The sequence below is a fragment of the Anomaloglossus baeobatrachus genome, chromosome 1 (genome assembly GCF_048569485.1).
Source record: "Anomaloglossus baeobatrachus isolate aAnoBae1 chromosome 1, aAnoBae1.hap1, whole genome shotgun sequence".
NCBI lineage: Eukaryota > Metazoa > Chordata > Amphibia > Anura > Aromobatidae > Anomaloglossus > Anomaloglossus baeobatrachus.
In genome coordinates, this window is record NC_134353.1 from 447040047 (window position 1) to 447052228 (window position 12182).

General features: G+C 54.7%; 1 protein-coding gene across 1 annotated transcript in view; it reads left to right on the top strand.

Annotated features, from left to right (window-relative positions):
* The window catches only part of POLRMT (RNA polymerase mitochondrial), a 95131-nt gene that overhangs the window by 24525 nt on the left and 58424 nt on the right, over positions 1–12182 (top strand). The window contains exons 6-7 of the mRNA XM_075352851.1: positions 648–797; positions 5080–5247. Of these exons, the coding sequence (XP_075208966.1) occupies positions 648–797; positions 5080–5247 (318 nt within the window). The remainder of the gene's footprint in view (positions 1–647; positions 798–5079; positions 5248–12182) is intronic.

Here is a 12182-nt window from a genome sequence, read left to right on the forward strand (position 1 = left end):
TAGTGAACACTGTGAATAAAATATCCCAAAAACAATCGGGCAGTCAAATTTTTATTTTTTACAATTTTTTCGCACTTGGAATTTTTTTGCCATTTTCCAGTACACTATATGGTAACAGTAATGGTTTCATTCAAAAGTACAACTCTTCCTGCAAAAAGTAAGCCCTTATATGGCAAAATTGACGGAAAAATAAAGAAGTTAAAGGGGAGCAAACGAATCAAACCAAAAACGGAAAATTGCCTGGGGGGGAAGAGGTTAAGGAATTCTCATTCAGCAGAGATGCAGACTGTTCTTACACACACACTATCCCCTTATTTTTTTATTTATTGTGTTACTGTATGTCTGATTCCTGTCCCTGCTGAAGAGGCAGACACACTCCATTCCCTTTTCTGAGTTTTCTGGAAGCAGTCGAGCTGGATTGCTTTGCTGTGTTTGTGCCATTTATAGAGTGGAGAGAGTTGCGGACATGCACAGCCATCTCCCCATTCTTGCTCCTTGTATCTATCATACATTGATGACATATCCTGCGGATATGCCAGAATTTTTTAACGTTAGCATTCCCCTTTAAATAACGTGACGGCATACAATCTGTTGGCAGTGATTTTCAGGTCATGTAAGGTCTGAATATGTGTTTTTATCTCTGTCAGGAGCCACCACCTTCCTACTCAGAAATGGGGTTTACAGTCTCTGAATTGCAAGAAAGATTTGAGGAACAGCTAAAAATCGAGAGCAGTGAAACAGTGATTATAGACTCTGTGGAGGCTGTAAAACCAGTACATGAAGAGAGAACCAAAGCGGTAAGAACTGCTGACTGATAGACTCTATATGATCCTACTATCTGTAATGCGTTATCTGCACAGTAGTGGACCAGGTAAGTGGACCTGTGCACTGACGCTTCTCAGGGGACTGCAGTGTGTATAGTCATTGGTACCCTCTCTGGGCTTAGATGACACTTTTCTGATTACAGTAGTGTATTTCAGGAAAAATGTTGTATTCTAATATATACGCTTGAGAAGATGTGGCTGGGTTATGTGGACAGCTAACTTAAGTAGCGATCATAGTGGCCTTGAATCGGACAGTGCCGAACAGACTATTTTAGATCAGCAGTGATAAGTTGTCATGGATCATGTCAGTACTCCTTAGGGCACTCTTGCCTTTAATTCCTGTTCCATTACACATCCAGTTATAATGAACCAGACTTTGGTATTCTCTTTAAAGGGAACCTGTCACAGCATTCATGCTGCCCAAATCTTGGGCAGTATAAATCAGGACCTGGCGAATATTCTTCTCTGAAAGGCTCCAGCGATTCAGAAAAGTTTGTTTTAAAGATCCAGTCGGGGCCATAGACAGAGATGAGACTAGTCCGGCATCTTCCTGCAATACTCTGTGGTTAACTGATATGTCCCATTTGTGTATCTAGTGAGAAACCTGTCAGTCACATGGAGCGCCGTTGGGTTTACCTGTGCCTGGCTGGACCTTCCAAAATATTCTAGAGCATTTTAGAAAAAGATATACCTGGCTATAATTGCGAGGCCAGGCTGTGATTCATGCTGCCTGTGCTTTGAGGACTGACTGGTTCTGTTTAAAGGGAACCTGTCACCAGTTTTCTTTGTCGCTCCATTGGGAGACCCAGACAATTGGGTGTATAGGCTATGCCTCTGGAGGCCGCACAAAGTATTACACTAAAAGTGTAAAGCCCCTCCCCTTCTGCCTATACACCCCCCGTGCTCCCACGGGCTCCTCAGTTTTTTGCTTTGTGCGAAGGAGGCAGACATGCACGCATAGCTCCACAGATTAGTCAGCAGCAGCTGCTGACTATGTCGGATGGAAGAAAAGTGGGACCATATAGGGCCCCCAGCATGCTCCCTTCTCACCCCACTCTTGTCGGCGGTGTTGTTAAGGTTGAGGTATCCATTGCGGGTACGGAGGCTGGAGCCCACATGCTGTTTTCCTTCCCCATCCCCCTTAGGGCTCTGGGTGAAGTGGGATCCTAACGGTCTACAGGCACTGAGACCGTGCTCCATCCACAGCTCCTGAGGACCCTGCTGGATAGGAGCCGAGTATCGTTCAGGGCCATGGCCCTGCTACTTTGAGGTACTCTGTGTCCCCGTGGGGACCGCGCACAGCAACACTCCAGCATTGCTGGGTGTGCTAGTGCACCGGGGACCGCGGCGCTGACCCGCGTTTGTGCCATTATACACTGCAGCGTCGCTGAGTGTGTTTGTGTATGGGGACTACCGCGCTGACCGCCGCTGCCATTGTTATTACTGAGGCGCGGCTGGGACTGTTAGTGCGCCGGGGACTCTGCGCCGGCCGCGCTTATACGGCGGCCGCGCTTATAACTCGAGTCCCCGGCTTTTGGGCCTAGTCTCTTTTTCTTCCCGCCCCCAGCCCTGCCAGTCAGGGGAAGGGCGGGACGCTGTACAGCACGGCAGCACTGAGGGCTGGAGCATGCTTTGCATACTCCACCCCCCTCACTGTGCACAGTGGTGCACCAGTTCCCGCACTTTCTGGGTCACGCCCACGGCTCCCTCCTCTCCTCAGGACGCCGGCAGCCATTCCTGTCAGCTCCTCGGACGCTGCAGAGGGGAGACAAACTCTGGGGGACCCAGGCAGGGATTCTGGTGGCCACACAACCGCTTTAAGCGGGCGGTAAGCAGCACCTGAGGTGCTGGCCCCACTTGTGCAGAAGTGTAATTATAGTTTTATATGTTTACAGGCTATACTTTACACTGTATGGTGCACAGTTGATTTCTGGCTATATACCCTGTTGTGTTGCTCAAAGGAGACAACAACATGGCGCCCACAAGAAGCAGAGGTGCCAAAACACAAGCTTACTATGCTGCCTGCACCGCATGTACAACCTCGCTACCGGCAGGTTCCACTGACCCTCATTGTGTGCACTGCTCGGCCCCTGTGGCACTTACTCAGCCGGAGCCTCTGCTAAGGGGGGCCCAGGGGGAACAACCAGCTAACACTGTCCAGGTGACAGGGACGGAGTTTGCAGTTTTTACTGACAGACTTTCTGAGACTATGGCTAAGATTCTAGAAGCTTTGCAGTCCAGACCGGTATCTCAGACCATGGGCACTGTGGAATCACTGCCCCCTGGTTCCCCTCAGTTGGAACAACAATGTTCCCCCGGGGTGTCTCATAGATCCCAGGGTGAGGTCTCTAACACGGACCGCAGTCCCAGACCGCCTAAGCGAGCTCGCTGGGAAATCCCCTCGACCTCATCACATTGTTCAGGGTCTCAGAGGGATGACTCTCTGTATGATGAAGCGGAGGTAGCTGATCAGGATTCTGATCCTGAGGCCGCTCTGAACCTTGATACTCCTGATGGTGACGCCATAGTGAATGATCTTATCGCGTCCATACATCAAATGCTGGATATTTCTCCCTCGGCTCCTCCAGCGGAGGAGTCAGCCTCTCAGCAGGAGAAATTCCGTTTCAGGTTCCCCAAGCGTACAACGAGTATGTTTCTGGATCACTCCGATTTCAGAGAGGCAGTCCAGAAACACCGAGTTTGTCCAGATAAGCGTTTTTCCAAGCGCCTTAAGGATACACGTTATCCCTTCCCCCCTGACGTGGTCAAGGGCTGGACTCAGTGTCCCAAGGTGGATCCTCCAATCTCCAGACTGGCGGCTAGATCCTTAGTTGCAGTTGAAGATGGGGCTTCGCTCAAGGATGCCACTGACAGACAGATGGAGCTCTGGTTGAAATCCATCTATGAGGCTATCGGCGCGTCTTTTGCTCCAGCATTCGCAGCCGTATGGGCACTCCAAGCTATCTCAGCGGGTCAAGCGCAAATTGACGCACTCACACGTACGTCTGCGCCGCAAGTGGCGTCCATAACTTCTCAAACGTCGGCATTTGCGTCCTACGCTATTAATGCTGTCCTGGACTCTGCGAGCCGTACGGCGGTTGCAGCCGACAATTCGGTGGCAATACGCAGGGCCTTGTGGCTACGGGAATGGAAGGCAGATTCGGCTTCCAAAAAGTCCTTAACCGGTTTGCCGTTTTCTGGCGACCGTTTGTTTGGTGAGAGACTGGATGAGATCATCAAACAATCCAAGGGAAAGGAAACATCCTTACCCCAGGCCAAACCAAACCTCTTTCCCTTACTAATTTGCATTTTTTGAGTGAACTCCCTTCCTGTTTCCTGATTTGCTTTGTGTTTCATTGTCCCTCTAAGTACTATATATACCTCTTGCCTCTCATTCACTATGGCTTATGATTAAGGACTGTTTTTAATTCCCCTTCTGTGTCCGAAACGCGTCAAGCCGCACGGCAAGCCGCATGGCGGTTTTGGATGATCTGTGACCACTTTTTTAAATTTATCTAATAAAGTATAAAGAATTTTACTTATTTGCATTGGTGCTGAGTCCCACACACCCTTCTTTTTGCTACCTATTTTGTATCACGGACTAGCCTGTCCAGGGGACTGCGAGCATTCACCACAGCCTGGAAGACATCATATGGGTGAGCTGAAAACCTTTATCTCTTACTCTGAGGAGGGGCGGGCCGGATTTATCTCCCTCTGTCCCTCCGTAGCCGGCTATTGCCATTCTCTCCCTGCACTCGCGGTACACCGGTGTATCGCGAATGCAGTTCAATTTTTTTTTTCTCTCACCCCATAGACTTGAATGGATGCGAGAGAAAGTCTCACATTAGTCGCAGCATGCTGCGACTGTTTTCACGGTCCGATTAGGGCTGAGAAAATAATTGCTCATGTGCGCTGACACACAGGCTAATATTGGTCCGAGTGGAATGTGATGTTTTATCGCACTCCACTCGCACCGATTTTCATGCCGTGTTTCTTAGGCCTTACACAGTATGTAGTAACTCCCACTAGTGGCAGGCAACTGTTGGAAAAATTAACAATCTGGCTGCCATCTAGGTCTGCACCAAACCCAAATTATCAGCTGATGTTGGATTATATCCTATTGTTTTTCATGCCACAGCTCATCTTCCCCCAGATCCATAAAACAGCTGCCGAACATTAAACATGTATGACCAGGAAACAGGTCTCTTCTTTACTTCTGGTGAGAGCTGACATTTCTCATACTGTCTATTTTCAGAGGGAAGTGTTAGACGGTCTGCGCTCTGGATGGCAAAAGGACCTGCTGCAAGCTTTCCGGGGCACAAAGAATCACCAGGCAAAAATAAGCCGGAATTCGGCCAGAATAAACCTATACCCCTATCTCTGTCTGTTGGATGAGGAGCATTATGTCGATATTATGCTACAAGTTAGTAGAAATGTATATTTGTATATGAAAAAGAGGAAACCTAAACAGCAGAACATAACCCTGTAACATTGTAAATAGTGTTGAGCGGATGCGAACTGTAAAAATCCGCATCCGCGCGGTTTCAGCTTCCGATCCGGGTCCGACCCGGACGCGGAAATCCGGCTGCACGATCCGAATCTGGGATTTTTTTTTTTCCCCACCTCTTCTCCCCTCTTCTCCTCCTCTTCTTCTTCTTCTCCCCTCTTCTCCCTCTTCTCTCCTCTTCTTCTTCTCCCCTCTTCTTCTTCTTCTCCCCTCTTCTTCTTCTCTCCCCTCAACTCAACACCTCCCCTCTTCTTCTCCTCCCCTCTTCTTCTCCTCCCCTCTTCTCTCCCTCCCTCTTCTTCTCCACCCCTCTTCTTCTCCTCCCCTCTTCTTCTCCTCCCCTCTCTTCTCCTCCCCTCAACCCTCACAACACCACCACACCCACCCCACAACTCACCACCCCACAACAACACCCCCAACAACACACCCCCAAACACCCCCACAACAACACCCCCACAACACACCACCCCTCTTCTTCTCCCCCCCAACAACACCCCCCACACACACCCCCCCAAACACACCCCCTCAACACCCCCCTCTTCTCTCCCCCCACAACTCAACTCCCCCAACCCCCCCTCTTCTCACCCCCCTCATCTCACCCCCCCTCAACTTCCCACAACCCCCCCTTCAACCCCCCTCTTCTCCCCCCCCTCTTCTTCTCCCCCCCTCACCCCCAACAACACCCCAAACAACCCCCCCCACAACAACACCCCCACAACAACACCACCACCAAAACACCCACAACACCCCCCACAACAAACCCCCCCACAACTCCCCACAACTACCCCAACAACCCCCCCACAAACACACAACACCCCCCTCAACTTCTCCCCCCTCTTCTTCTCCCCCCCTCTTCTTCTCCCCCCCTCTTCTTCTCCCCCCACTCTCCCCCCAACAACACCCCCCCAACAACACCAAACACCCCCACAACTTCACCACCCCACAACACCCCACAACAACCCCCACAACACTCCCCCAACAACCCCCCTCAACTCACCCACAACCCCTCATCTTCTCCTCCCCTCTTCTTCTCTCCCCCCTCTTCTTCTCCCTCCCCAACAACACCCCCACAACAACACCCCACTTCAACACCCCCCTCAACCCCCCCACTCAACACCCCCCACAACAACTCCAAACAACCACCCCCCACTACAAACCCCCACAAACACCCCCCACAACACCTCTTCCTCCCTCTCCCCCCCTCTTCTACCCCAACCCCCCTCTTCTTCACCCCACAACCCCCCACAACAACAACCCCACAAAACCCCCACAAAACACCCACAACAACCACAACAACACCCCCCACAACAACACACCCCCCCACAACTTCTCCCCCCTCCCCACCCTCTTCTTCTCCCCCCCTCTTCTTCTCCCCCCACTCTCTCACCCCCCTCAACTCTCCCCCCTCAACTCCCCACAACAACCCACCCACAACCCCACAACAACTCCCCCCAACTCCCCTCTTCACCTCCCTCAACACCCCCACTCTCTCTCACACCCACAACTCCTCCCCAACCCCCTCTTCTCCTCCCCCCTCATCTCACCCCCCACTCTTCTCCCCCACAACAACCCCACAAACACCCCCCACAACAACACCCCCCAACAACCCCCCCAACAACACCCCCCCCCAAACAACACCCCCCCTCTTCTCTCCCCACAACACCCAAACAACCCCCCAAACAACACCCCCCCACAACAACACCCCCCACAACAACACCCCACAAACCCCCAACAACACCCCCCCACAACTTCACCCCCCACAACAACACCCCACAACACCCCCAAACTTCTCTCCCCCTCTTCTTCTCCCCCCTCTTCTTCTCCCCCCCTCTTCTTCTCCCCCTCTTCTTCTCCCCCCTCTTCTTCTCCCCCCCTCTTCACACCCCCAAACCCCCACAACAACACCCCCCACAACAACACCCCCCCAAACAACACCCCCACAACAACACCCACAACAAACCCCCACAACACAACACCCCCACAACAACACCACCCAAACAACCCCACAACAACACCCCCCACAACACACCACAACACCACCCACAACAACACAACAAACCCACAACACCCCCCAAAACACAACCACCCCACAACTCCCCCCTCAACAACACCACCCCACAACACCCCCCTCTTCTCCCCCCACAACAACACCCACAACACCCCTCTTCACCCCCCCTCATCTTCTCCCCCCTCTTCTTCTCACAACACCCCCACTCTTCTCCTCCCCCTCTTCTTCACCCCCCACAAACCCCCCACAACAACCCCCTCAACACCCCCCCTCAACTCCCCCCCAACTTCTCCCCCCCCTCAAACACCCCCCACAACAACACCCCCAAAACACACAAACACCCCCCACAACTCCCCCCAAACAACCCCCACTTCTCACCCCCCTCAACAACACCCCCCTCTTCTTCTCCCCCCTCTTCTTCTCCCCCTCTCCCTCTTCTTCTCCTCCCCCTCTTCTTCTCCACCCCCCTCAACACCTCCCCCCTCATCTTCTCCCCCCTCTTCTCTCCCCCCTCTTCTTCACCCCCCAACAACACCCCCCACAACAACTCCCCCCACAACACACCACCCACAACAACACCACCCCACAACAACTCCCCCCAACACACAACAACACCCCCCCCACACCAACTTCTCCCCCCTCTTCTCCCCCCCCTCCCAAAACACCACCCAAAACACCCACAACAACACCACCCCACAACACCTCTTCTTCTCCCCCCTCTTCAACACCCCCCCCTCAACTTCCTCCCACAACCACAACACCCCACAACAACACCACCCCTCTTCTCACCCCACCTCTCAACAACCACCCCCACAACAACACCCCACAACAACACCCCACAAACCACCCACAAACACCCCCACAAACCACCACAACAACACCCCCACTCTTCTCCCCCCCCAACAACACCAACCCCCCACAACAACACCACCCACTCCTCCCCACAACTCCACCCCTCAACTCTCCCCCCCTCATCTCTCCCCCTCTTCTTCTCCCCCCTCATCTCCCCCCCCTCAACATCCACCCCCCTCTTCTCCTCCACAACCCACCCTCTTCATCTCCCCCCTCTCTTCTCCACCCCCTCTTCTCCCCCCCTCATCCTCCCCCCCTCTTCTCCTCCCCTCTCTTCCCCCCTTCTTCACCCCAACCCCTCTTCTTCTCCCCCCTCTTCTCTCCCCCTCTCTCCCCCCTCTTCTCCTCCCCACTCTTCTCCCCCCTCTTCTTCTCCTCCCCTCTTCTTCTCCTCCCCTCTTCTCCTCCCTCCCCCTCTTCTTCTCCCCCCTCTTCTTCTCCCCCCCCTCTTCTCTCCCCCTCTTCTCCCCTCTTCTCCCCCCTCTTCTTCTCCTCCCCCTCTTCTTCCTCCCCCTCTTCTTCTCCTCCCCCCTCTTCTTCTCCCCCCCTCTCTTCTCCTCCCCACCTCTTCTCTCTCCTCCCCCCCTCTTCTCCCCCCCCTCTTCTTCTCCCCCTCCTCTTCTTCTCCCCCCTCTTCTTCTCCCCCCCTCTTCTTCTCCTCCCCCTCTTCTTCTCCTCCCCCTCTTCTCCTCCTCCCCCTCTTCTCCTCCCCCCTCTTCTTCTCCCCCCCTCTTCTTCTCCTCCCCCTCTTCTTCTCCTCTTCTTCTCCTCCCCTCTTCTTCTCCTCCCCCTCTTCTTCTCCTCTTCTCCTCCCCTCTTCTTCTCCCCCCTCTTCTCCTCCCCCCTCTCTTCTCCCCCTCTTCTTCTCCTCCCCTCTTCTTCTCCTCCCCCTCTTCTTCTCCTCCCCCTCTTCTTCCTCCTCCCCTCTTCTTCTCCTCCCCTCTTCTTCTCCTCCCCTCTTCTTCTCCTCCCCTCTTCTTCTCCTCCCCCCTCTCTTCTCCTCCCCCCTCTTCTTCTCCCCCCCTCTTCTTCTCCCCCCTCTTCTTCTCCCCCCTCTTCTTCTCCCCCCTCTTCTTCTCCCCCTCTTCTTCTCCCCCCTCTTCTTCTCCTCCCCTCTTCTTCTCCCCCCTCTTCTTCTCCCCCCTCTTCTTCTCCCCCCTCTTCTTCTCCCCCCTCTTCTTCTCCTCCCCTCTTCTTCTCCTCCCCTCTTCTTCTCTCCCCTCTTCTTCTCCTCCCCTCTTCTTCTCCTCCCCCTCTCCCCCCCTCTTCTTCCTCCCCCCTCTTCTTCTTCCTCCCCTCTTCTTCTTCCTCCCCCCTCTTCTTCTCCCCCCCTCTTCTTCTCCCCCCCCTCTTCTTCTCCCCCCCTCTTCTCCTCCCCCCTCTTCTCCTCCCCCCCTCTTCTCCTCCTCCCCTCTTCTTCTCCTCCCCTCTTCTTCTCCTCCCCTCTTCTTCTCCCCCCCTCTTCTTCTCCCCCCTCTTCTTCTCCCCCCCTCTTCTTCTCCCCCCCTCTTCTTCTCCCCCCCCCTCTTCTTCTCCCCCCCTCTTCTTCTCCCCCCTCTTCTTCTCCTCCCCTCTTCTTCTCCTCCCCTCTTCTTCTCCTCCCCTCTTCTTCTCCTCCCCTCTTCTTCTCCTCCCCCTCTTCTTCTCCCCCCCTCTTCTCCCCCCCCTCTTCTTCTTCTCCCCTCTTCTTCTTCTCCCCTCTTCTTCTTCTCCCCCCTCTTCTTCTCCTCCCTCTCTTCTCCTCCACCCCTCCCCTCTCTTCTCCCTCTCTTCTCCTCCACCCCCTCCCCCTTCTCCTCCCCCCCCTCTCCCCCTTCTCTTCTCCTCTCTTCTCCTCCCCCTGATTTATCCCTAAGGCAGGAGATATTGCTTTAAAGGAAGAATATGGTTTTTGTTGGACACCATACAGTGGTATATGCGAGACAGTGCAGCTCCTGCAGTTATATTTCATGTGCATAAGCTCCAAATTTAGAAATGGTAACAAATGTTTCAGCTTTCTTGGGATTTTCTCAAGCCAATGTGCAATGTATCCTTGGTACTGACTTTAGAAAGACTATTTGTACTATGGCCTTTTCTCTATCGTTTCATTGGGGGACACAGGACCATGGGTTATGCTGCTGTCACTAGGAGGCTGACACTAAGTAAACATAAAAAGTTAGCTCCTCCCTAGCAGTATACACCCCGAGCCGGAGGCGGGCTCAGATCAGTTTTTAGCTTAGTGTCTAGGAGGCTGATGTGGGCCGTCTCGGCCCCCCTCAGCCATTTGTGTTTTTGCGCTTTTTTCTTTTATTTCGGCGCCGCTCATCGCTCTCATACCTGTCTTCTTTTTCTCTGCAGGTATTCTCTTTACTCATCCTCTGCAGCCCTGTGGGTACCACTCCCCAGGGTCGCAGGGGCTTGAGATTTCGGGCCCTCTCCCCCGTCCATCCCCGTGGTACCACTCCCGGGGTTGCGCGTGTGGGCAGGTTGTCGTGGGCACCCCTGATTCGCCCTGCGGTATCACCCCAAAGGGCGTACAGGGGAGTACAGCAGGGATGGGACCTCCGCAGCGCGTGTCTAATCCGATGGGGCCCTGTCACGCTGCCTTCTCCTGCAGGGGGGCTTCTTCCCCCATCATGATGCCCACTTCCCTGCCTCAGCACGCTCTCCCCCTAAGTCCTCAGTCTTCCTGGTTGAGGGCACTGCGCACAGGCAAGGGCAGGGCGCCCTGCCTGCACCGCATCCGTCGCTGGGCCGGCGCCGCCGAGAACAGGTAGGACCGCTCCTCTCCTTCACTTTCCCCGGCCCTCTCCAAAATTTAGGCCCCGGTCTCGGCCTAGTCGCTCTGCGTCCTAGCCACGCCCCCGCTGCAGCGCTATTGGCCGCCGGTCGTCTGGCCCAGACTCCTCCCACCGCTCAGCCTCCTGGCTTATGGTGGGGGCTGTGGATCCTCCGGTTTTTCGCGCCGTAATGCTGCTCCTCCTCCAGCGTCCCCTCGCTGTCTCTGGTCCCCGGAGACTGCAGCGCGCCGGCGTTCTCTCTCTCTCTCTGGCCAGCTCACTCCTGGACTCCCTCTTCTGGACTGGTGGGCAGCACGCAGGACCTGGGTAAGCTCTGCTCCTAAGGAGTAGCCCTCACTAGGTAGCGTTCTCTGAGTTTAGGGACGAGTTAACCCTCTCCTGTCTCCTTCCTAGCAGCCACCAGGGAGAGTACTTGTTTTCAGCATGCCTAATGCTAAGTCCACCCGACCCAAGCAGGCCCCCTTTGCCTTATTTTTTGCATGCTCCTCCTGCAAGACCAAATTTTCCCAGGGCCAGGACACCCCACTATGCTCCGTCCGTTCTACAGACGCGCAGCCTCCGCAGGACTCCGCGGCCGACGCTTCTGATGCCGCAGACGCCACAGCGCCAGATGCTACAGGGCCCTGCGTCCCGCCCCCCCCCCCGACTGGCTAGCGTCCCTGTCTCAGTTCGTAGATTCCCTCTCTGAGGCTTCTCGGACCATCGCGCAAGCACTGCGCCTGCTGCCGTCGCTCGCCCAGATTCCCGCAGACCCGACGCAATCGCCTCCGGAGCAGGTGAGCCCCGTCGCAGGGGGACCTCCTCTGCTGCTCAGAAGCGGACCCGCCAGGTCTCGTCTTCAGCCTCTTCCCAGGTTTCACCTTCATCCCCAGGTCCAGACCATCATTCCTCCAGGGAGTCTTCTGACCGCTCCGATGATGATTCCGATGCAGCACCCCTGCTGGACTCAGAGCAGGCGGCTGATATTCGGCGCATGGTGAATAGCCTGATAGAAGCAGTAAACCAGACCCTAAAGGTACAGGTGGACCCCGTCTCCTCCCAAAGCACCCAGGTCTCGTTTAAGCGGATGAAGCGGGCCCAGAGCGCATTCAGCGGGCATCCAGAATTCGCTGAGTTACTGCGCAGCCACAGGCAACAGCCGGACAAGGTATTTACCAGCGGTAAGTCCATTGATTTGCATTATCCCTTTCCTGAGGGTCTTCGAAAGGATT